Below are 27,926 nucleotides of genomic sequence, written 5' to 3'. Positions count from 1 at the left end.
TATTCACATAAAGAAATATTCAAAACCAACAGAAGTATCTGTTTGCATACCTCATATCCAGCAATAATATTGCCTTGGCAAATTCTTTTTATATCCTCAGTCTTAACTCCTCTTTCTTCGCCAGAAAGTCCTCGACAGTCAAATAATTTTACAGGTAATTTTCTCTTCTCTAAGTCAACTTCTACATCAAGGGTATATGATTCGAGCTATAAAGGTACACGCGGTTCTTATTTTTTCTTACATTTTCAAGAGAAGAATCTAACCATTTATATATGCATCCTTGTTGCATTTTGAAGTATAAAAAAATCTTTTAACTTATGTTTTTTAGAAAGTGAATAAGGATATAGTCAGTGGTAGTTTCTGTATTTAAAACAAGTTTAATGACTAAGTATTTGAAACATTTTTACGCAATTTTCTTTTCTTTTGCAAATTCAGATTTTGCATATACAATACAATGAATACATGTATTATCTAAAAAGTGATAAGTATATATTATGCATATTTTAAAATTTTCCAAACATTACAATTTAATGATTAATTTTTTCTTTAATTCACAATTAAGTTTCTATATTTCGTGTTAACGTGATACATTAACGAGGGCTGCTCAATAAATAATGTCTTGAACTGTATGACATACAATACAGATATCATATAACATTAAACTTGACTTTCTTTCATATTTATATCTTTAATAAATTCATAACAGTTTATGTGACCACTTTTCATCACAAAGTTTGATTGTGAGAAGCTGGGAAACAAGGGCTATTCGAGACACTGCATTATAAACGAATGGTAAAGAATCAGAGAACTAGAGTGAAGATAAAAGCTTCATCAAAGCTGCTGTAAAACCTGTTAAGATACCCCAAAATATATTTACTGATATATGTGATATTTACAGCAACCTATGCCTCCGCCATGGCCGGTCCCAAACCCGGATGAGAAAGGAGGAGGGTTGGGCGTAGGACCAGCAACCCGACCTCGTAAAAACTTTACTGCTACAGAAACGAGATCAAGGGAATATAATTCAACTGGCCAATGGAACGAAGCAGACCAAGCAACTGGACTTATGAAGGCTGGGGATCAAATCCGAGAGGACGTCTCTAGCCAGACTGTTGAGCTCCTGACGCCTAAACGATGCATGAGAGTTGCTTTTTGGAACGTGAGCACTCTGTTTCAAGCAGGAAGATTAGCACAAGCAGTACATGAGATGAACAGCTATGACCTCTGCATGCTGGGAGTTTCAGAAGCAAGATGGACAGGGGCAGGAAAGCAGCGAATGAGCTCAGGCGAAACCATCATCTGGTCAGGCAGACAGGATGGAAACCACCAGGAAGGTGTTGCCCTCATCATCAGTAAGAAGCACACCAACAGCCTGTTACAATGGAAGCCAATTAATGAACGACTGCTCCATGTAAGAATGGACTCCAAGTACACCAAGCTGTCAGTTATCGTTGCATATGTACCAACGGAAGTAGCAGACGAGGAAGACAAGGATGAGTTCTACAGTGCTTTACAGACTGCAGTGGAGGACATCCCAAGACATGATGTTCTTCTGTTGTTGGGAAACTTCAATGCACAGGTAGGCAGTAGCAACGAGAACAGGGAGAGAATCATGGGACAACATGATACAGGACAGTTAAATGACAACGGTGAGAGACTAATTGGGTTTTGTGAAGAGAACACCCTCGTCTTAGGCGGTACTCTTTTTGCACACAAGACCATCCACAAGCTCACTTGGACATCACCAGACGGGAGAACGCAGAACCAGATCGACCACATTGGGATAAACAGCAAGTGGAAGCGCTTCCTTCAGGATGTAAGAGTTATGCGAAATGCAGATGTTGGTAGTGGTCACAACCTACTTGTGGCAAAGCTGACACTTAAGCTGAGGTAGACCAAGATTGGCAGCAGCAGGAACCGGCGTTTTGATGTTGGCATGCTGACAGACCCAGCGCTTAAGCAGCAGTACAACTTGGCACTAAAGAATCGTTTCAGTATCCTCAAAGACAAAACAGCACTCACCATCGATAGTTTCAACAACGCAGTAACAGAAGCTGCAAAAGAGACCATTGGATACAGAAAGAGCAAAAAGAAAGAATGGATGTCCACAGACACATGGAAAGCCATTGAGGAGAGAAAACAGTTGAAGAAGAGAGTCCTGGACACCAAATCCCCAAGATTGAAAGAGAGAGCAGAAATGCAGTACAGAGAGAAAGACAGACAAGTCAAGATCTCGGCAAGAAGAGACAAGCGGCAGTACACAGAAAAACTAGCAGATGAAGCGGAAGCAAACACTGAAAAGAAGGACATGAAGACTGTCTACATGATTACTAAGAAACTAAGAGGAGACAGAGGACAGAATCAGGACCTCCCACTGAAGGCAAGCGATGGCACATTAATCACTGAAGAGCAAACCAAGCTAGCGAGATGGAGGGATCATTTCCAGCAGACCCTGAATCAGCCTGACCCACCAGCTCTTGCAGAAATCAGCGAGGCAGAAGAGAACCTGGACATCAATCTGGGATCCATCTCACTACAGGAGGTGAAGGACGCCATCTGCAAGTTGAGGAATGGCAAGGCACCAGGAGAGGATGGAGTCTGCGCTGAGATGTTGAAGGCAGAGGAACAGGACACCACACGACATCTTCAAAGTATTCTCCAAGACATCTGGGACAACGAGGAAATTCCAGACAACTGGAGAAAAGGAGTCATTTTAAAACTTCCAAAGAAAGGGGACCTGTCAGACTGCAACAATTGGAGAGGAATCACTTTGCTGTCCCTCACGAGCAAGATCTTTAGCCGCATCATCCTCCAGCGCACCACCACAGCAGTGGACACCATCTTACGACAGGAGCAGGCTGGATTTAGAAAAGGACGATCTTGCATTGACCACATCTTCTTTTTCCGCCAGATACTTGAGCAGTCGCACGAATGGAACAGCCCACTTTACCTGGTGTTTGTTGACTTTGAGAAGGCCTTTTATAGCCTTCACAGAGCATCCCTCTGGAGGATCCTACGACACTATGGCATCCCGCAGAAACTGGTAAACATCATCCAGTCCCTCTACAAAAACATCGAGTGCTAAGTAATACATGACAACAAACTGACAGATCCCTTCAGAGTGGATACTGGCGTGAAGCAAGGCTGCATACTGTCTCCAATGCTCTTCTCCCTTGCAGTGGATTGGCTCATGCGCAACGTCACCGAAGGAAGACAGCAGGGCATTCAGTGGACTCTGACCACAGTCCTAGAGTACCTAGAATATGCTGATGACCTGGGGCTTCTATCTAGTAGACATCAGGACATACAGCAAAAGACGGAGACCCTCAGCGAAATAGCCAACACCATAGGACTCAGAGTTAACACCAAGAAAACGCAGGTCATGAGGAAAAATGCCAGAAACACAGACCCAATCACAGTCAACGGGAGGCAGCTGGAGAACGTAGAGGAATTCACCTACTTGGGCAGCAAAATGACAACAGACGGTGATTGCGAGCAAGAGATTAAGACCAGACTCAGCAAAGCCAACCAAGGTTTTGCCATGCTCAAACCTGTTTTGGAATCTACAAGCCTCAGCATCCAGACAAAAATCAGATTATTCCGGAGCAATGTCCTCAGTGTGCTGCTATATGGATCTGAGTGCTGGAAGACCACTGTCACCATTGAGAAGAAACTTGAAGTGTTCCAGACCAAGTGCCTACGTTGCATCATGAAGATCATCTGGCCCAACACTATTTCCAATGAAAATCTCCGAAACATGGCAAATATGGAGTCTCTGGCAGAGATGATCCAAAGGCGACGCTGGAGATGGTTGGGACATGTCTGCCGCATGCCTACCAGCTCCATTACCAGGACAGCTCTTGGTTGGACACCACAGGGGAAGAGGAACAGAGGGCGCCCAAAGGAGACTTGGCGATGCACCATTGAGAGAGACCCGAGGAACAGAGGACTCACCCTGCAGACAGCCCCCAGAGCAGCAGCCGAGAGAGCCAATTGGAGAGCCCTTGCTATCGCCTCAAGTGCCAGAAGGCGCAGAGAGGACTGGGTAAGTGAGTAATGCCTGTTTTAATGATAAATGAAAAAGTGGATTTCAATGATAAAAAATTATGTAATGGGCATCAAAATGGGTACCGTCCTTGCCAAAAACAAATTATAACAACTTTTGTACTGTTTGCCAAATTTCAACAAATAATACTTGATGATGTAGGATTGAATTTAAGACACACAGCAAATTTATAGACACCATATTGGGGTTAGTTTACATTTTTTTTAAAGAAACGTTTGACGGTAAAAAAAAAAAGCTTAGAACTCAAAGGTCACTGTATATTATGAAAAATGAGTGAAAACGACAGCGTGTACAAATGTCTTACCATTTAGAAAAATATCACTAATTAGATTTATCTACTTTTTTAAAATTTCAAACAGATAAGTGAACTTGAATCTTTTGCTTAAAATCCTCAAAACAAAATTAACCATAAGATGCACTTCACAAAAACAGAGAATGTCTGGCGAAAGCAAGGAATTGCAAGATCACAAAGACAGATACATATGCAATTTCTAAAATATTAGAGGTATTGATGTTTGAACCCGTATTCGGGTTGACAGTTTAATTTCTTGAAGAATCTAGGAAGCAAATTGTGTCAAAAAATGTCAAAAGGTTTACTAGAGGTAGGACCCAATATCACGAATTCACTACATTAAATTTCTTTCTGGCAACGTCCAAACCCGCATGCCCTGAATAGTAAATGAATTTCGGTATAAAAAGATAGTTAATATTTTTCACATTAAAAATATTCGCCAGATCTTTGATCTTTTGACTTGTTTCTATTTTCAAACGTGCAAAAAGCACATTTGATAAGGAAGAAACAAGTTTAAAAAATCATCAGATCTTCCATTTTCCAGTATACTAAGAATCATATCCAAAAATGAGTTCTACAAACAATCAGAAATTGGATTAAAAATTATACGGGCATATGTTTTAATCAAAAAAGATCAATAAGTAAAAAAATCAAGACTTAATCATTAAAAAGCGTCACTCGCTTCTTTCTGATCACAAAGCAATTTATTTATTGAACAGCCCTCGAAATCAATTTAAAAATAAAAAAAAGTTAACTGTTAAGACATCGTCGAAAAATCTAAAATTAACTTCATCTTTGTCGATTTCAAATAAATTTACTGCATTTGAATACAAATACGAGTTTGATAAAAAATGAGATTTAGCGCAATAACCACTAATGGAAACTACAACAAATTGTTGGATGCAGCAGATACACAAAGTATTTTCTTACTTTGTTTTTGCATTATACAAAGTTTTTAGAAAATATTTAATCACATAAATAATGTATCTCAAGTAAGCACCCAATAACTAGCATAAACTTAAAGTTGGAAGATAAAATATTCAAACTTAGTAAATTAAATTTATAATTACATAAAGTAACATCAGACCTAAATAGATTAATTTAAGCTTCCATTAAACCTGTAGCTTTCATAGAGACCTACCCTTATTGTTATACTTCCGGGCTGCATTGAACCTACTACCGCTAGGTTTACAATTCTTGAATTACGTTCCAAAGATGTTGCACATGCATTTATGAAGGAAGGTTTTCCACTCCCAGTTTGTCCAAGAAGTAAAATATTAAGTGTTTTATCATTTTGTGGCCATATCTCCGATATGGTTCGTTTGAAGTCGTCTTTTATCTGCAAATATACGTATGAAAAGATGCAAAATATCTGAATTACGATCAACCTCGAACATCAAGACTATTCACGGCAGCTCAGTCGGTAGAGCACTTGCTCCGTGGTCGGGAGGTCGTGACTTCGAATCTCGGCCGCTTGACCTAAGTCGATAAAAAAATAGGTAGCAACTGTTCCCCCACCATGCGCTTGGCACTTTGAAGTGAAAGTTTCCAGTGTCAGCGGCAGGCTTTAGCACGACTGAAATCCCTTACGGCTAAATGGTCCTGAGTAAAGGTCAAAATTTGAAGCCCTTCACCAGCATACGGTGACGTCTCCATATGAGTGAAAAATTCTCGAGTGGGACGTTTAACAATTTACAATCAATCAGTCAATCAAACATCCAGTTAACAAAACGAATCGTTTTCAATGAAAAAATGTAACACATTGAAAACAGATTTCAAATTGTGGTAAGGTAATGACTGGACTTTCATAGGCTTGTCTCTTGCTCAATTCTTGCTTAATATCTTCTAGGAATATTAGATTGCATTTTAGTATTCATTTTCTATGCCATATTCAAAATAATGGGATTATCCCTTATAAGACAATTATCAATGAATCTTATGGATTATATGGTAATATCTAGGGATGTCGAAACATTTATTTTCCTTAGTCGAACATTCGATTAAATTATTCGAACGATAGTCGACTATCCGGAAATATTTTTTAAAAAAATTTATCGATAGTGTATTTATAAATCAAAAACAAATTTTCGTAAATTTATGTAAAAAGTAACGTCAAATGCCTATACATGCAGCATGTAACACACCGACTTTCACAGGAACTTAAAGTACATGTAGGAATAAGATAGTGAAATGAAATAGATTTACACCAGTAAATAATTTTCCAAAATGTATGAATTCTCGTAAAATCACGTACTGTAGATCACTGAATTTTTGCGACGACTTATTTTCGCGAGATTGTCATTTCCTCTTGATTAGCAAGACAAAATTTTCACAAATTGTGGTTGTTGCTCCATATTATCTTAAAAATACTATTATACACGAGAATGTAATTTTTGTCTCACGTTATTACGCGAAAATAAAGTTCTCACGAATAAAAAAGTGAATTATAGTGTTCTTGAATTAGCCTGTACATTCTTTCATTCTAGTACGCTTAGAGAATTGTCATCACTGTGTTTTTAAAGATAATCACAAATAAATTGGAAAATGGTAGGGGTTAATATACACGTATTCACACATTAGGAGATATTGTACAATACTGTTTGTTCAATTATCGATTAGCCCGGCTATCAAAATGTCCTAACTATGTAGGATTATTGTTTTAATAATTATCAAAGTTTCAAAACTTCACGGTGCTGGTGTGTTCCTACAGCATTTGAACATTATTACAGGTAATAGATAAATTTAGAATTGGTAGAAGTCCAATCAATTTTCAAAGTCCAGTATAGCGCTGCATAATTTACTACAACATTGACTAAAAAGGTCGGTAATTGAGAAATAAATACCTCGGTGTTTAATAACTGTACTGTCAATATGTACAATTGGGAAAATTTTTGTACACTGTGACTATGTTTAAGCTTTTATTCGTATAAGGGTGGATACTATAATGGTTTGAGGAATAAAGCTTTATCACCTGGAGCTCTTTTTCTACATCCCTAGTAATATTTAATAAATAATAATAATTAAATATTTAATAAATAATCAAGTCATTACATAATTTGTTCATATTTGCTGTAAAAACTTTATACATGAAATATAACGTAATTTTTTTTGCGATATATATACTAGTGACTGCATTTGAACAAAACCGTTTTTACTTGCTCTTTTCGACAATGTTTATATATCATTTAATATATCATTTTAAATCAGTTAAGTATTCACTTATGTAAGTAATATGTATCTTAATTCGTCATTTACATTATCGAAGGGATGGTAAAAAACATCGTATACATTAAATTAACATTCATGCTAAAAACGTACCTCCAAGGGTTCTGTCAATCTTAGGTGAATTTTTCGCCAAGGTCTTTCCAGCAAATAATCTGAAATACTCTTAATTTTTAATTTGAAATCAAAATAAATTTGCTTTGTAATAGCTGCAATGATTTGTCACAGTTTAGGCAAAGTAAAAGTAAAGATAGTTTTAAATAATATATAATGCACATACTTTGATTTTCCCTCTCCTCTCCAGACTCTTCAGAATCACCCATCGAGAATAGTCCTGAAAGATAACGGAGATTAAATATTGTCATTACTTTTCATTTCAATCATACACATGTATCGATTCTAGTCATGGAATAAATTGACATTAGAATTCCTTAAAAAAATTAACTATGTAATTATGATTGCTCATTTACAAAAACATTCATAAAATGTATAAATTTAACAGAATAATTGTATGTTGTATCCCCTATACAACTATAGTTTCTTAAAATTTTTAATTGCTCACTCACAAATGTAAATGTAACTAATAAGCGTCCTTAAAAACATTTATCGGCAGGTAAATAGGAGTTGGCATGTGATCAAATCTTCTGTTAAACCCTCCGATTTCAAATCATGTCCCAATAAAAGATATAAGATGATGCCTCATTTGGTAAATGAAATTTTGAAACAATCATGCTTTCTACAAACCTATCAGGTATACGAGGGGTGATCATAAAGTTTGCAAACTAATTGAATAACTCTCAGAAAGGAAACAATATTTCGTGTAAATGTAGATTATATTATTAATGTTCTGCTCATGCGCAAAACACGTGACATCGTCGGTCACGTGACCCCTCTTAAGCGTTCTGTCACAAAAGCTGAAAAAAATTCTGAGTTTTATATTTCTCTCCATGTAAGTTAATTTTTGTAACAGGAACAGTTCATTTATCAGATATGGTGAAATATTTACAACAGAATGGTTGGACAAAAATAATCTTTCAAAATATAAGCATGGCGACCATCAAAACCGACATGTTCTGTCCCGGAAGAGACTTGTATTCAAGGTGGGTAGCTAGAGTATGGTTACCTCTTTTATCATATCTGTTTTCAAATCTAAAGTAACCGATATCTCAGGTATTCAATAGTTATTTTATATGTCCGTAATCAAATTCTGTAAATAGCATATGATTAATAAAGGTTTGATCCGTGTCTCTGACGTCCTTATGTGAAAATGACGTCACTATGTAGGTCCCTTGTGACGAAAATTGTTGTCTCAGTCGTACTCGTTCAATGAACGACTGTAAAATTTATGGTATATCTTAAAGATCCCTTTGAAGTAGCGTATAATGATTTGTACACTTCCTATAAATGCAATCAATGAAAGAAATCAAATGGTTAGAAATAAAACTTGTAACGTTGCCTAGTAAAAGCAAGTTTGACAAGAGATGTGTTTTAATGAAGCATTTTGCTGTCAAAGGCCCCCAATTTACACTTGAAAAAAAAGTTGAATATCTTAACAATAAAATAACTAATAATGCAATTCGCTTGTGACATATTTTCTTGATTCCTCTAATTTTTTAAGAGTTAATAGGGATTTTTCCTGAGTAAAACACAGTATTGCATAGTTAACTGTTGCTAGGGTACCTTCACAAGCGAATTGCATATCTGTGTTCAGATAATACATGTAGCATTTGAGTAATAGAGACTGTATTAGATGAGGATGGTCTGTGATGAAACAGTTTAACTGTAAAAAAAATCTTTAAAAAGTTGAATGTCAGGGAAAGACATATTTGGCTCTTCAGATTTGCTTATCCTCTGAAAGCAGAGTTTAGTAGTAAAAGAAATTAAGGTAATTCCATCCTCCTTTGATGTAATAGGTTTTTACAAAAAAATGTAATTAATTTAAATTAATACATTATAGAACAATATCTCTTGAAAAAAGTGTTTTACAATATGTGTAATGATAAATATTGTTCAGTAAAAGAATTAAAGAAATGCTTATTTTCTGTATTTAATCAATTATTCATATTTAAAAAAAATATTGGCAACGGCAATAACACCTTCTAAAGTCTCTGCAATCAGGCATCTGCTTTATTGTACATGTACCTCTTATATAAAATGGTTTCCCTGATATTTGCAATTCAAAAGTATCTTGTAAGTAGGAAGTAATTGGAACATTCAGCATAAAAATAATGCATTTTAATCAGTGTTTAAATATTTTTTCAAAAAACTGTGAATAAAGAATATGCGAATTCTTTAATGTCGTCATACACTTCTGTTTATTCATGTTTCGCAGATATAATAACATGGTGACCTATACATTTTTTGCATTAATTGGAAAACTTAAATGCAATGTATATGTATTAATCATATTATGCAGATAATTGTACTTATAAGACTTTGGTATGTTTATTTTCGTGAAATACTAAACATTTAGGAGACATCATGTCGGATGTTAGCTTTATAAAAGAAAGAGGATTGTTACTAAAGCTACTGTTTGTTTTAAAAAAGTTTAAACACTATTGGGCAGGTCTTCCAAAATATATCACTTTCTCTTACGGGGATGGCAAACTTTCCGCAATTGAGGCGATATTAATATATTTACGTTCACGTGTTACCAATCAAGGTCCATTTTTTTTAATCACAAACAGGTTTTCCAATGAAGCGAAATTGTTTTGACAAACCTTTGCACAAATGTTTGAGCTTGTGTGTCCGGGATAGTAAGAGGTACAAAGGGCACAACTTTTGGATAGGAGCTGCAATTTCAGCAGCTGAAAGGATTTATCTGATGCGCAAATTAGATCCATGGGAAGGTGGAATTCAAATGCATTTTAAAAATATGTTAGATCTGTAAGATAAAAATTGCTTGCCATAACTCACAAATAGATTTTGTTACTGTGTTTGTTTTACAATCGAATGCTAATGTTAGAGGGTATTGTACCTGCTTGGGCCGGAATTTTCAATATCAATAATCATTCATTTTGATTAGACTAAGAAATCAGAGAATGTGCCATCTGGTGTATATTGTTCGAAAATGTTTTGAGCATGTTTGATCCCATTACCTGCTTGGGCCGGGATGTTAACATAAATCCCGACAATAAAAGGATTTTACTTATTTTATTGAAACTTCAAGTATAATATTAGAAAGACAGGTGAGACATTGTTACTTGCTTGGGTTGTTAATATAAAATGAGAACTGATTTGCGTCTTTCATGTTAAAAATTGTTTTATTTTATACATGTAGTTTAAGCTTCAAATACATGTGTAATTACTGGCATCTGATCGTCTTTGCTATCATGTCTCATCTGTAAACCTTCTTAATTATACTACTTGTCCATGATATGTATTCTGTGGCCTTGGGTGGGTAGTTGCGACGATTTTACAAATCCTCTCAACTGATGGGTTCTCGAACAAACCTGCTGCCACTAGTCGATTTTTGTGTAAATACACTAATCCTATAGTTGTTGGATACATGCTTAATAAATATTCATTATGTTATACAGTTTTGTGGATATCGATGCCAGGATATTTCGTTTCTTGTATTATTTTAACTTTTGGATTTCATGTGTAATATGTTTGCCGATTACTTATGTTCCTTTACATTGACAAATCCCTCAATAGAGAAACTGTAAATGCATTCGCAAATTAAAATTGTAGCATAAATTTTGTTATAATGAACTGTATTCACAATTTTACAATTTTTAATTCATTTTCTGTAAGGAAAGTGTAATCTACATGTCAATATTTTGAATTCGATTTTCTTATACTGGAACTATTTTAAACAGTTTGTACAAGTTTGAAATTTGATTTGATCAGATTATTATCATATTTTGATCAATAAACTTTTTTCAACACACATTTGAGTTTGTCTGATTTTGATATGTATGTAGGGAAAGAAGAGATATGAAGTATATTAAATGAAAATAAATACAGTTTTTGTACTTCGAACCATTAAAATTGTGAGGGTGGAATCACCTTAAAACCTTAACAAAGGAAATAATACAACGAAAAGAATTCATAAAAATAATTTTTAAGTATAAGAAAAAGGATTTAATGAATTGACATTGTATTATATGGTGTGAAATATATATAGATAGTATTCTTAAATAGAAATTCCCAACGCAATGTTTTGAATTTACTTTGCCGTTAAGTGTGCTCCGTAAGTACACACCTTGTTGATTCTAAAGAAGTAAATTCTCTGTTAAATTAGATGAAATGAAGCTTTGCACATCAGCAAAACAAAAATCTTTATATATTTGAATGTGCTTATTCGATATTTCTAGTGAGAAATATAACGAAAATTGATATCGTCCACGAACTTTTTGAACAACCTGCTTACATATGTTTGTTTCATTCAAAAAAGTTTACCGATTCTCCTTCCGACAAATCTAGGCCTTTTTACGATTTTAATATTTTACATGCCAGGAAAACGTCAGAACTGGTGCCATTACGAAAACTGGAAATTTCGCCTTTTCGAAACAGAGTTCATTTTTATACTTGCAAACCGATCTAAATGCCGAAATCAGAAATTATCAATACCACAATGCCTCTAGTACTCACCAATATCGATGAAAAGAAAATACCACTCCACATTTTGTTCCGGTAATTGCAATTTTATAACTGAACAATAAAAACGATATATATAGGTACTAAAAGTATTGTACTATTGAGAACATGTGACTTTGAAATTTAATTCGATTTGCAAGTATCTAAAATAAAGTCGAGAATGCCGCCACCACTTGGAGACGGCGAATTCCAAGTTTACGTATGGCGTCGGTTTTGACGTTTTCCTGGCATGTAAAATATCAAAATCGTCTAAAAGGCAGGAAAAATTCAAATATTCCGGACTTACCTATTCTGAAAGAAACATTTTTGCAAAACATTGTTTTAATAGGATTGATTTTATTCCAGCCAAAGAACTTCATGTATATTTTCCTTACCAGACTGTGTTAAAAGAAAATAATGCCAAAAAGTTTGACAGATTAAAAAAATATGTGTAACTTTGGAACTTTTTTCGTACTTTGTATGCCATAAAACCCTAAAACGGCAATCGGAACAGCTATCACTGCTTCAGCTGAAAAGAGAAAAATGTATTTACTTGGATTTATTCTGTTGTTTTGCATTTTTGAAAATACATATTGCAAGTCGAGGAATGAGACGTACTTTTAACAATTGATATCTGTAAATATAACCATACAGTCACATAATAATATTATAAATAAATCACAACATCGAATAAATCAATACCGATTTCATATTCCATTTTCAGAAGCTTAACAAGGTATAGTTTAGTTACATAAATGCAAATCGTCAGTATTATATATTAAATGATCAGGAATTCTGGTCTCTGATTGGTCTAGACGCCTTTGCCTAAGATGTACTTCAGAGTGTGTTCAACTCTTATGAGGTTTATTCGGGGTTTACCTCTTGAATAATCATAGATTTCCTTACAGTTTTTTCGACCGATCGGATTGCGTCTATCGAAGCATGTGCCGATGTGAATGTAATCATTTCAGACGCCATTACGAAGGAGATTAAACACTTTTGTAAGAAAATGGTTGAGTATTTAAGATTGTTTTTAAATTTTTACTACTATTTGTTAAACTGTTGAAGTAAAAAATATTGTTTTACTTTACCTAATATTATGAATTTTTATATTTGATGGAGACAAATATGAAAGTGTAAAAAGTGTTGTAAAGTTCCTAATCCTTCAGCAACGGTCAACCAACATCTGACAAGATCCGTACAGTCACGAGTAGATCTCATTAAAAGTCAATAAATGTATAAAATATCAGCTAGAATAAAAGATACCATAGAGTCAGACACATCTATTTCATTTTTGGATATTTTACATGAAAAAGACGTTGATCGTTAACTAACAACCAAGTCTATAATAAACGTGAGGACGTTATCTTTCTATCCTCAAATCTCCTTAATTATGCAGCAATATACCTTCATCACCTGCATACGGAGTATATACGAGGGTTGTCCCAAAAATTCCGTAGACAAGCATTGTTTTGTAGGAACCCTACGTCATACATGAATGAAACTTCGTATATAGATTAAACAAACACTATCTGATAAATTTATGGACAAATATGAAGTTACTACACAAATTATTCCAATTTTAAAGACGCATCTCATTGTCTGGTGTAGGAAGGCGACGCAATACCCAAAAGATGCAATTAAAATTTGGTATATTATATTTAAAATCATACGGAAAAATAATTACTTCCCCATATTTTTCTAATGGAAATGAAAATTCTTAATATTGTTTTATTAACTATATTTCCTTAAATTTTGGTGTGTATGCTTTGATAAATATGAGTTTTATAACGTTTTATATACCAGGGGTTAAAATCCGAATTTTTTAAAAATGGCGGCGGCGTTGGCGCAGGCGGCGCACTGGACTATGATCAACTGTTTTGATCCTGATTTCACTCTTACAGAAATGTACCAGTCATAAATGTTTGGTAGACTAGGAAACTTTTTCTCCTCCTTAGTATTTAAAATGACTAAAACGGTTTCTCAATGTATATGTCAAAAACAGTAATTAAAATAAACAACAGGGCTTAGAAATGGGCAAGAGTTCCATTGTGCAAATCCATTAGAGAAAATAGACGAAAAGCCCGTAGAAATATAGCGTTTTCAAATTATTATTATTTCATACCTGTACATGCATATACTTTTATTACATATTTTAATGTTTAATCATATCGTAGTAATTAAGATATTTCACATTTATAACTATAACCGTTTCGTTTGATTTAAGAATTTGATTCTGGTCGTTGAAATATTTTCTCAAAAATTTTGAACCGTAGACATTTGTATTTTTTGACGTTGCAGATTGCTCCGGGTGTTAGAGAATGACATCACTTTAAATGTTATTACTCGAAAAGTTTTGAAGTAAACATGATAAAATTTATCTGCCAAGAACACGCTTTATCCACCCTGAAAATTTTATAAAGATACATTAATTTCTTTAAAAGATATGAGCTCAGTCTACGAAATTTTGGGACAACCCTCGTATATCTCGGTTGATTCGATATGCAAGAGGATGCTCTTTGTACGAACAATTTCTAAAACGATGTAAATTATTGGAAAGAAGTTTTTGAAACAAGAATATCAGGAGTCTTGTTTAAAGTCATTATTTCGTAAGTTCCGTGGTCGATACAACGACTTTGTCAGTAATTTCTATTTATCATTGCGTCAAATTCTGGCTGGCGTTGGCGTTTCTTATACTAACTGTAAGTTTATCATTTATAAACTGAATTGACAACGGATTTTTTCGTTGCTTTCCGATCATATTGCAGGGAGTTACGGCGATTATTTTCTAAGAAGTATATATTATATATTGTTTTGCGGACTTTGTTCTTTTTATCTATCCTTCTGTGTTCAATAAACCAGAAGTGAAAAAAGAATTAGATAGATTACACGATCAGTACGTACTGGTTCCTGCCGACAAAGCAGGTAACAACATTGTCTTCGTTTGTAAGGCTCATTATATTAATTGCATTTTAGAAGAACTTGGATTTAATTCTACGAGTTGTAATCCTACTTATACATATACTACTCTTTCTAAGGAAGAAATTCTTCAAAATCACCTGTCAGTTTTGAATACTTTTAATATTCCACAGAACCAAATTGAATTTGAACTACCTTATATATATTGGATTCCGAAACTTCATAAGAATCCTTACAAACAAAGATACATTGCAGGTTCCAGTATATGTTCAACCAAGCCTCTTTCGTTACTTCTCACTAAAATATTGACAGTAGTGAAGGAAAAACTTCAAGAGTACTGTACAACTATATATTCAAGAAGTGGTGTAAATCAGATGTGGACACTTAAAAATTCTAAAGAACTTTTGGACAATTTGAAATCACAAGACTTTACAAAAATCAACAGCATAAAAACTTACGACTTTTCAACTTTATACACAACAATTCCGCACGACAAATTAAAATCCAGGCTTTTTGATATCATTGACAGCTTCTTCTTCAACAAAAATGGAACTCGTAAGTTTACTTACCTCGTCATTGGTCATTTGAAAAATTATTTTGTTTAAACAGATTCTGATTGTACACATAAGTACTCTGAAGTTGACATCAAGAAGATGCTTGAGTTTCTGATTGACAATATCTATGTGGTTTTTGGAGACCAGGTATTCCAACAATCTATTGGAATTCCCATGGGTACAAATTGCGCTCCGTTACTAGCAGACTTATTTTTATATTCATATGAAGCAGAATTTATGCAAAATCTTTTGCATGATAAGAAAAAAAACACTTGCTGTGGCCTTCAACTCGACATTTAGATATATCGACGACGTATTGTCAATTAATAATGATAATTTCCATTCCTACGTCGACACGATATATCCTGGTGAGCTTGAGATAAAAGATACCACAGAGTCCAACACATCTGCTTCATACTTGGATATTCTACTTGAAAAAGACACAAATGGTAATCTAACAACCAAGCTATATGATAAACGTGATGACTTTAACTTTTCTATCGTCAACTTCCCTTACTTATGCAGCAATATACCTTCATCACCTGCATACGGAGTATTTATATCTCAGTTGATTCGATACGCAAGAGCATGCTCTACGTATGAACAATTTCTTAAACGAGGTAAATTATTGACAAGCAAGTTGATGAAACAAGAATATCAACAGTCTCGTTTAAAGTCATCATTTCGTAAATTCTATGGTCGATACAATGACCTTGTCAGCAAATACAATTTATCATTGAATGAAATGCTGACTGACGTTTTTCATACCAATTGTTAGTCCATTATTTTATACACTGAATTGACTACGGATTTTTTCCGTTATTTCCTGATTATGACAATGAGCACACGGCGGGTGTGACCGGTCAGCAGGGGATGCTCACTCCTCCATGGCACCTGATCCCACCTCTGATGTTTTGGAGGTCCGTGTTTGCTCTGCTCTTGTTTTGTATATTTGTTTAATGGACGTTGAGATTGAATACTGTTCGTTATTTCCATATCCTTATTCTTGAATACTGTTTGTTATCTCCAATTGGCGTTGTAATTGTTTTAGCGGAAGCCAAAAAGAATACGCAGCGAAATGTAATATAATTACAGTGATTTTTTTGTTCGTAACAGAAAGTATGTTTTGCACGTCTAAGAGATGGTCCCGTAGACAATGTTTTTCTATTTATAGCCCATTATTGAGTTTGTTTAAATATCCATTTTTGATTTATGTTGAATTTTATTCACGCTAATTTCTACAATGGCTGCAAACCAAACGTGTAAAATCGCTCGTATATCGTGCAAGATCATAACTCAATCTTTTGCGGGTTATTCGTGCCCGTTATGAAAAGCGTAGATTTCATTTTGTAATATTTTATCAAAATACATTTTTGTTAAATATGCATTTCCTTGTAAGTTTTATTTTTAATAATTCATAAAAAATAAACGAAGGGCGACGCAGCTAAGTTTAAGCGGCACTGTAACGCACAAAATGTACGTAATTTTCCCTCTCCAGATGTAGTGGGACAGGAAAGACATACTTTTTGGATTTTAAACCCTATTCATACCATAGACATATTTTTATCCATGCTGAAATTTTCTCTTTTTTGACGAAGTAATGGTCACGGCGGGTTTGAAAGGTCGGCAGGGGATGCTCACATCTCGGTGGCACCTAATACCTTTTTCGATGTTTTGGAGTCCGAATTAACTCTGTTCCTATTTTGTATTGTATAAAAGACATTTGATCTTGAATACAATTCATTATCTCCATGTGTTTCATTTTATTGCTTAAATTTATAATTGTATTTTGCACAACTGGGAAAAAGGCGACTGGGAAAGAAAGCAATAGTATTAACATGGTTGTCTTACAGAAAGTCTCCAATAATTTTGCTAATGAAAAAATTTTATAGTGTAATCACGTTTTTTTATGTTCATTCTATCTAACAATGCATAGGGTTGTAGCTCGGGTGACCGGTCAATATTCTAACTGAATAATTATTCATGGCACAAGATCCCACCACTGATTGTTTAAAGATTGGTCGATATTTGCTCTTCTTTTGATAAAAATTGTATAGAAGTACTTATGAGTTTGGATACTGCAAGTTATTTCAATAATTCGTTATTCATTCCAGGCATCTTATCCTACTTGTATCTTTTCATTTTCCAATGGTCCGTGGTTCATTACTTTCAAATTTATGCCAAAGTTTTATCTTTTTTGGTTAATGTACCAAATTTACTAATAATACGTAGACAAAAGCAAATTAAAAAAAAATGAACTTATTGAATGTTCTGAAACAAACCATGATTCCTTAGGGTTCTTTGGTTCATTTCAACAATTGCATTCCTCAGACCTGAAAAATGATGTGTTCTTTATTTAAATAAAACATTTTAACTAGTTCTGATGGTAAAATTAATAAAGTACAAAATGATTGCTACGTAACCTAGCAAGTTATGAATAAGTTCTCTGTAGTGAACCGAAAATGCTTAGCACAATGAGTACAATCTAGTATGCGCACTAGCGCATCATGGAAAATATTCTAGCAGAGCTAATGCTATTCGTAATGCACTGTTCACAGAATAATCGTTGTTTTTTACTTATATTTGCATTCTTTTATTTTTTTCAGTAATATCAGAGGAAATCCTGACTTACATAAGGACGCAGCTTCTTGTGTTCAGTAATGAAAAACATACGACTTTAAAATCAGTAAACCTGATCAATGCTCCTATTCTCTAATAAATCACAAACAGTGTACAACCCCCATCAAGTGAAAATGAAAACTCATTTTCGTCAAAGGCTCAAATGCACAACTGCTCTGTATTTTCCTCTCAAACACAGTTATCTGGATAAAAACGGCGCCGTCATCACATTTTTACGCCGTTGTAAAATCATCTATCAACGGTATTAAAACCGTCTGACAAAAAATCAATTATTTAACACTATGATGAAAAATGAGAATGCTTTTAGAATGATTATTACTCCAGAAAGCTTTTTTATGCTCTTTTTTTAGTCTTTCTGATTTCAGCTATTAAAAAATATATTAAATAGAAATATTTATATTTTTTAATAGCTGAAATCATTCTTGAAATAGATATACTAATTAAAGAAATTTTTTCTCTATCTGAATGTTATAACCAAAGTTTGAGGAGTTGTCGTTCTTTGGACAAATATGCATGATGTGAAAAAATAGAAATATGACAGTTCTCTATATTTTTAAAAAAGTTTTATTATACGGTTAGATACATTGGCCAAAAATGAATTTTTAAAGATAAAAATCAGCAATTTTAAATATTCAGAATTTCTTTTTTTAAAAGAATATTATTGAAAACTTATATTTATTCCTCTTGCGAAACATTTCATATATTCTTCTAAACACGATTATATAAGTGTACTATAGCTTGTTCTACACAAGTGAGATAGAGCAATTACAGTAGATTATAGTAGAAGCAGTTGATTCTATAGTGCTATGAACGCAGTTGATGACTACAAGTTCTCAGCGGAAGAGAGCAATGGATATGCAAATATATAGTAATAAAAAAAATAAAAAGTGATAGTACAATTTAATATGTAAATTTAGTTGCATAGTTGTTTAAACACCTCTAAAGAAAATCTACGATTATATAATGAACGGTTTGTTGTACTTCAAATTGAACAAGTATAAGGTGACTATTTATTATTTCATTTGCCAAAATATTAATACACATGTATAATTGAAATTATGTTTTGCTATTTCAAATAAGTTTTGGGATTTTATTTTGATATATAATTTATATATACTGAAAGGAACGCAGGGTAGTAAAATATTTGTAATCATTTAGATGATATCTTTCGTTAATATGCACCAAAATGAATGTTCTTAATTACTCAACCGTAAAATGTATGACATCATGTAAGAAATACGCTAACAACACCAAAAACACGTGCAAAGTAAGGATGACGAGTCTGTCAACAAATCTTCATGTACCATTTGATTCACCTCAGGTATACACGTTGATTTTCAGTATTTATAGACAATGTGGATTTCTTGCAATCTTGGTAGATTTACAAAAGTTCAATAGGGTCTGGTTTCGCCTATAGAAAGTCTTACCCATTGTTAGAGAGTGCCAGGGATGATTTCAAATCAACCCTGATGATGGCGTTAGTGCGATACAGAGTCAGTTAATGATCGGGTTATTCGTTCTGCCACCTGGTTACCACAAACCACTAAAAATTCAGTAGACTATCATTATCATTACATTTACCCGAAAACCAAAAGAAATCAATTGCACAATTTGATTTTTTGAGCCGGTCAATTTAAATTTGTTTTCCTCTCACTGGCTCATGCGCGTCGTTTTATAATTTTTTTAGCTTGGTAACTGATGCCAAATATTGCAAGGGTTTGAAAGAAAAACTTCCTGATGAATTCTATGCAACGGAAAATCAAGGATATGACAAAGCAGTTGCGGGTTTGAGACTTTGAAGAAAATGGGTCACTTTATGGGGTTATAGTGAGATGAATTCCTGAATGATTAGCCAAAATGAAAGTTGAGTTTGCCTACATTATCTTGAAGGATGATTTGAAAAGTAAGATACGATTACTGAAAAAATAAAAAATACATGTAATTCCCGTGTTTTTCCTTTCAGTATATTTGTTAACAAGCATGGACATATTTCTTAGTAAAATAAAATATTACTTTATTAAATATAATTGTAATGAAGAAGAAAGAAGGGTGCGTCGTATAATGTCTGTTTTGATAACCGTTTTTATCTTCAATCTATGAATGGTGTTTAATGGTTATTTTATTGAAAAGAATCCTCCTGACATGAAATAAACAGTGTGATGTATTTCAATTGACTATTTTCTTCCTATAAAATGTTATAAAATAAAAAGCATGCAGCCTTAACTTTGGACAATAACAGAAAATAACATCTATCAACATTTTATCAGACAATGTTTCTGATTCATAGAACAATAAAAATTGTTGTGGAGCTTACTATCTGCATAAATTATTACATATTAAATACTCATTGTTTTTATAAAGAAAAATCAAATATATTTGTTTTAAGACGTAATTAGTATTTTTTGCTTCAGTTCAAATTTTGAGATAAATGAATGGTGCAGTTTTCGACAGAATTGTTCTCTTTGAAAAGAATTTTATTTCTTTTGAAGATTACATCGGCTGCTACAATAGCTCATGGGAAGAAATATCGGAGAACACCTTACATTTCGTTGTTTTGAGGCAATTAGAAACCAAGAGATTCACATGAGCAATGAAAAGTAAAAATTTTGATACATTGCAATCAAATGTTTTAATACATTGGTATCAAATATCCCAAAACGGAATGTTTTCCCCAAACCTCGAAGATTTTACATCACAAAAATATGCGATTCAAGAGAACATTTTATAATGATACAGTGATACCATAGAAGACAAATGTTCCAAATTGCAAGACAATTGATACAGGATTCACAAAAAACAAATTAAAAAACAACTGAAAGAATGCATGTAACAAATTGGTTGGCTTTGTGACATGTACTATATTGGCAAGGTACACGAATTTTCAAGGAAATATGTGGCGTCAATAAAAGACGATTATAGTATGACATATATTTGCCCTTGAATACAATATAAATTATTTTAACATGCAACATAACATGCATGTTACAATGTAATTATGTTGAAATACAAGTTACCAATCTTATAAGAAAATATAATTTAAATGTGTGTAAATACTTACTATCACCCTTTTTTGACATCATCGATCCAAGATGCAACATAATTATGTAGACATGTGACTTATTTATGTCCAAATGCAAACTACATGTACTTATGTAGATACGCTACTTATTTATGACAACATGCAAGGTAATTATATAGACATACAACTGAATGATGTCGACATGCAAGATGTATAATTATGTTGATCTGCAAGTCATTATCTTGCATATTGACTTAATATCGTTTTATGTAAAAATATAACTTTCATGATCACATAAATAGGTCACATATTCATTTAACTACGAGAGACGTTCAATAAATACTGTCTCGATGGCATGCAACATAGTAATATGACATAAAGCTTGACTCTCTCTAATCATTGAATCCTTAATGATTTCATAACAATGTAACTATGTGACCACTTTTCAGCGCATTGTTTCATTGTGAGAAGCTTGAAAACAAGGGCTTTTTGAGAAAATGCATTAAAATGAATGGCCAAGAATCAGTAAACTAAAACAAAATTGAACGCTTCATTAAAGTGTCTGTAAAACTTGTTAATATTCCAAAAATATATATTAACTGATATATGTGAAAGTTACAGCAACCAATGTCTGTTTTATAGACAGGTGAACGTTTAGATTTCAAAACACAAAAATTAAATAATGGGCATAAAAAATGGATACTGTCCTTGGCAACAACGACTTCCACAACTGAAGTAAATTTGCCAAATTTCAACAAATTATCACTGATTATGTTTTTTTGACTTTAAAACACATAGGAAAATTGAGATAAATAATTTTGGGGATAATTCATACTGTTTTAAATAAACATTTTACGGTTAAAAAAATTCAATACTTAAAGGTCACCCTATATTTTGAAAAATGAGTGAAAACGACAGCGTGTAGGAATATCCGAGCAATTCTTTTAAAAAATCAAAAATTGTACTTATTCACGTTTGTGTGAAATTCTGACAGATAATGAAACTTGAAAATACATTTTGCTTTAATTTATCCCTTAAAACAAATTAACGATAAGATGCACTTGATAAAACTACAAAGGCATAAGAAGAGCAAAAACTTCAAGGAGAATAAAACAGTTTTATATGCTTTTTTTTTCTGAAATATTAGCGGTCTTGTTCTTCAAATTTATATTCGGGGAGGAAGTTCAAATATCTGGAGGAGTCTAGAAAACAATATTTTGGCCCCCAAAAATTGAAAGATTTATGAGAGGAAGGAAAAAAGAATGAGGAATAAACTACATTAAATGTCTTCATGATGGCGACCAAACCCACAGGCCATGAAGATTAGAGGAGTTTGGGGATAAACAGAAAGTAAATGTTTTGTCAAATCAACATTGTCAGATCTTTTAACCTTTGACTAGTTTCATTTCCTACACTTAGAAAAACATCTATCAAAAAGAAAAAAAACAAGTACAGAAATCATAGAATCTGCCATATTTCAGTATTCGAAGGGTCAAACTCAAAAATGTGTTCGAAAAGCAGTTAGAAATTGAATGAAAATATTACGGATATGCGTTTTAACTGAAAGAGAATATTTTACTTAAACCATCAAGACTAAGTCATAGAAAGGCATGTTTTGTTTTTTCTGAGCCCCAAGGACATTATTTATTGAACGCCCCTCGTAAGTAGCATGTCAATATAAGCTGTAAGTATTTTGCATGGGAGCATAAATATAGTGCATGCCTTATTACTAATTATTTCACATAAAAACACAAGTATCTTGCACGTTAACATAAATATGTTGCATTTCTACATAACAATCTTGCACTTAACATATTTAGTTAACCGCATCTTGTCATAATTGTGTCTTGTTATCTACGATGTAAGATACAGGCGTCAGTGCTTGATTTATAATATTTAATCAAATTCTCTTAAAAGATTTATTCTTGCATGCCAATATCATATCCTTTCTTGCAGACATAATTTTTTGCATGTTGACATTATTTTCTGGCATGTTGATATAATTTTTTTTGCACGTAGGTGTCAAACATATGCCATCGTATTACTCTTGGTAAAAATAAAATTATAATCCTTAATTTGTCACCATTAAATTAACTTAAATTAAATACATGGCTGGATTTGTAAAAAAGCTTGCTCTAAAAAAAGGCCTATCATCTTTCTAATGTTTATAATTTTCTTATTTTTTAAAGCTTATATTTCTTCGTTGGTTTTAAAACAAAGAATTGTTTTCTAGCAAAGATATCGATAAACTGTCATTGTTGTAAGATATATGTGCAACAACATAAAACGTACATACATAACATACCATTTTGAGATATTGCTACAATTATCAGAAATTCTTACCTTCATTTTCTCTCATCAAATTGACAACATTGGTCTGTAATCCTGTAGTAAACGAATACGTAAAACAAAATCATTTAATGCAGTCTGTTGGTTAAGATTTGCGCTAGGCAAAAGTAGAACCATCACTTTTTAGCACCTAACACGCAATTATGATAAGGCTGTCCGAAGACTTAAAATGTCTTAAAAATATACATTTTATCTTGAGCTTGATTTTAATTTCATTATGTAGTCCTTGTTTGAAATTGCAGTCAACTTGAGATAACAGTTAAATCAGGTATTATAGTAAAGCATCTCTGTGATGTCAGACGACTGTGTTGATCACGTGACGGACATTTTTTATATTCTTAAATGTTGCACAAAAATCGCTTCGGCACAAGTGCAAAACAAAATTATTGTGCAAAGATCAATTCATCGTGATCCCTGGTAAATCCCTGGTAAATAAAACGTGGTGGGGGCAAGTTTCATTGTTAATCCTTAAGAAATTTTTTTACGATAAATTAAAATTACCAACGAAAGAAGGGTATTTTCCACTCTTGATTGCGATTTATACAACAACAGATAAACTACATACGACCCCCAGCAAAATTCAGTTAGAAGACATATTTCACTTTTAGATCAACGCAGAGTATCTTCAATTTATCCCTTTCTTTCACTTGTACTAGTCCAATATAAAAACGATTCATAAATTCTAACTCTGCCTACGGCCGGATGTGTAAGGGGAGCCTTTCAAACATAATTTATTGCTATTGCTTGAATATGTGCATATCGGATAAGCAAAAGGAATAGAGATATATCAAACGTTAAAAATAATAACAGCACACACGAGCTTAAAAAACAACCCTTACTCTTAAATTAAACACAAGTCCCCATAATGAATCTACATGCCGTTTATTAATTATGACAGTTTCCCGTCACGTCAGCTCAAGCATGCAGTGACTTGACGTCAAATTATATTATGAAGTCATAACTAGGTAGTTCAGAGAAGTATCTACAGTTTGAATAGTTTGATATTTTACAGGCAGCCTTATTCTAGTTGCGCAGTTGCTAATGGTCTCTTTAAATTACACATATACATGGATATACCGTGGTTTTATCATTATTCGTAGAACATAAAATTCGTGCATTTCCTTATTGAATAAATTCCCCAAATCAAAAGTTTATTGAGGTGGGTTGCCTCTATTTTAATAAGTGATAAACCATTTAACAGCCTACAGTGTATCTGATTCGAGTCACATGTAACATATGACACTCCACCCCTTCCTGAATGTTTTTAACTTCTCAAACCTATTTTATCATTTTGATTTTTTTAAATGCCAACTATTAAATGATTTTTTGGCATTTTTGGGTAAGCATAATTTAATATTCTTTATGTAGAATAAATTCGAGATAGGTATACTTATTGTTGGATTCATACGTACAAGTACATACGATAAAGATGGCATGTAAAGGGATTTTAAGAAACACGCCATTTCCTTTAAACCATTTCCAAACAATCCAAAATCCACGAAACATTATCTAAACCTTTTTTAATACATTTATATTTGTTTTATGATGTAAATGCTGATCCCCATGACACATAATCAAACAAATAAGAAAGATATTGTTTGCACGAAAAAGTAATATTTTTTTCCTCCTATACATCTGTCCTTTTTTTATTTTAAGGGGTACGTTTCATTATTCTTCGGGATTTGATTTTAATCTGTTTTTGGTGAAATTTTTAAATTGAATCTAGTAACAAATATCTACGCCCGTACAAAAATACTATAGTTAACTGCATTGCTTACCATAGTAAATGAAATTGTCAATACTAAACCAATTTTCAAAGTTTTCAAAGTTATCACTATTGTGTACAATAAGTTATCATTAAAGTAAATCAATACAGTTTTTCTATATTATATCAAAGTTTACATAATGTTCACCATGGTAAATCAAAGTTTTTATAGTTATCACTATGAATCAAAATGTCAAAGTGTTCAATGTAGTAAATGAAAGTGATAAAGTGTTTACCAAACTAAATCAAACTTCAAAAATCAAAGAGTCAAAGTATTCACTATAGCGAACTTTTTTTTATTGAAATATGTACATACTTGCTAAATCAGCTGTAGATGGGCCACCTCCCATATTACTGAAATAAAAAAAAAATCATTTCATTTTATATTAAAAAAAACAAGATAATCAACTGCAGAAGAAAATGACACCTGAGCAATACACATTAAAGAAAAAAAACTTTATTAATGTAGGGTATGGAGATAACAAACAGAATTCAATATCAAAGTCCAAAAAATAATATAAAACAGGATCAGAGCAAACACGAACCCCCAAAACATCAGTGGTGGGATCAGGTGCCATGGAGGAGTGAGCATTCCATGCTGGCGGGTCACACCCGCCGTGGTCTCTTTGTCATGAACGGGAAATAACGGAAAAAGCCATCGTCAATTCAGTGCATAAATAATTGACTTATATTAAGTTTGATAAACGTCAGTCAGCATTTGACTCCCTGATAAACTGTACCTGCTGACGAGGTCATTGAATCGATCAAAGAACTTACGAAATGATGACTTTATACGAGATTGCTGATATTCTTGTTTGTCAATGATTTACCTTGTTTTATAAATTGTTCATACTTAAAGCATGCTTTTGTGTAACGAATCAAATGAGATATATTTACTCTGTATGCAGGTAATGAAGGAATAATGCTGATATGCTGCATAAGAAAGGGATATTGACGATATAAAGTCTTATTTTGTTATTAGATTTTATTCAGGATTTTTATAAATAACAACAATACAAAAACAGTACAAAAATAATAATACAGAAACATGATTATTATATATATGCTATTTATGTTCGTAAATAATTCTATGCCCATTTCTTGAGTAATGAAAGTAGGACAAGCGAGATAACTCTAATAATTTTGTGTGTTCTTGATTTTGCAACAGTCTCAGTATCAGTTTGAATACAAACATTGTCGGTGCTATATTTGTATTTTTATGGAAATACAATTTTAATTCTGAACAAGCAAGTTGGCTTACGGCGTGTCCAGTGCACAGTTAATACACTTGGTGGATTTCTCGTGGGGTGATCTTTTGGATTTCCAAGGGATTCAGCGCATTTGTAAGTGTTCAAAGACGAAATTTGAAATTCGGTCTTTGCACACGTGGTCGGCCTACGTGCCAGTTTTTCTTCATTCATAACCTGTGTTGTCGCAACGATCGTTGTTTTATACTGTGTTCTTCCTTCATCAAGATGTCTGTATTAATATTTGATGATTCACACGTTCGACGCTTATATCATTATGCGAGGAATCAGAGACAACATTCAAACAATATATTTAATGTTCAAAATGTAGAGATCTCGGTCATTGGGATAAGTGTGGGCATAATAAGTCGAAGTATGGACATTAAAGTGCTAGAAGAGGATATTCAAAGAAACCTACCACAGAAGATAATTTTACATATTGCGGGAAACGATATCGACCAGCCACAGGCTGACGAGGACTTGGTTAGGGAGATTGTTTCAAAAATAATCGCGACATGTGACTTGTTTTTAAACCGATATCATTTAAATAAGATATATGTGTGTGTCAGTTGTAACCAAGCTATTCCACTAGACACTGCCGAGTTGTTTTATATAACAAGTTAATAGTCTTGGCAAATCAACTGTTAAAAGAAGTTAAAAACAGAAGGAAGGTTTTGTACTGGAAGTTGAAGGGCTTGAAGAACTCTGTGGTGAATAACTTTCGTGATGGTGTACATATGAACCATATTGGCAATGTGAAATATTACAGGACAATCATTGGTGCTGTGATACATGGCACAATTGATAGCTTGATAAATATTTTGTATTTCATTTAACCATATAACAATTTTAGTTAATTTGCATCAAAAATTTTTAAAACAAGCATTTCATGCATATGAACTTTAGCCTTAATATCCCAGTAACTGGTATGAATCATTTTAAAAAGAAAAACAATAAGCTTGTTATTCATATATGACACGATTTCATACTTTATAGCTTTAGCAGTTATCTGTTTAATTTATATATTAGATGCATTGTAGAGAGCCAGTCCAAATATTGGATATACAGAAACCCTTTTGATCAGGCATTTATTTCTACTTAGAACAGTAAGTCTGGAAACGTTTCTATTGCATAAGTTGCAGAATAGTCTGTGTGATATTTTGCCACATTTTCAAGTATTAGTGGTACTTTTGCCACATTACTGAACAATTAGTGGTATTTTTATGTATTACTGAATCATGATAATTTTATCAAGTTACAAATGCAATAAAT

At 33.2% G+C, this 27,926-nt stretch overlaps 1 protein-coding gene across 1 annotated transcript in view; it reads right to left on the bottom strand.

Annotated features, from left to right (window-relative positions):
- LOC134264324 (interferon-induced protein 44-like) overlaps positions 1-25,757 on the bottom strand; it is a 37,852-nt gene extending 12,095 nt beyond the window's left edge. The window contains exons 1-8 of the mRNA XM_062746619.1: positions 25,724-25,757; positions 23,637-23,678; positions 17,917-17,967; positions 12,637-12,690; positions 7,861-7,914; positions 7,677-7,735; positions 5,500-5,697; positions 51-206 (exon numbers count right to left, since the gene is read on the bottom strand). Coding sequence (XP_062602603.1) covers positions 51-206; positions 5,500-5,697; positions 7,677-7,735; positions 7,861-7,914; positions 12,637-12,690; positions 17,917-17,967; positions 23,637-23,678; positions 25,724-25,757 — 648 coding nt within the window. The remainder of the gene's footprint in view (positions 1-50; positions 207-5,499; positions 5,698-7,676; positions 7,736-7,860; positions 7,915-12,636; positions 12,691-17,916; positions 17,968-23,636; positions 23,679-25,723) is intronic.
- Between the last annotated feature and the right edge of the window lie 2,169 nt (positions 25,758-27,926).

This window comes from Saccostrea cucullata, unplaced genomic scaffold (assembly GCF_032062105.1).
Source record: "Saccostrea cucullata isolate Sc308-1 unplaced genomic scaffold, CSIRO_AGI_Scuc_v1 ctg605, whole genome shotgun sequence".
NCBI classification, from domain to species: Eukaryota; Metazoa; Mollusca; class Bivalvia; order Ostreida; family Ostreidae; genus Saccostrea; species Saccostrea cuccullata.
Note: the sequence above shows the minus strand (reverse complement) of the source record. Positions and strands in the feature narration are given on the sequence as shown.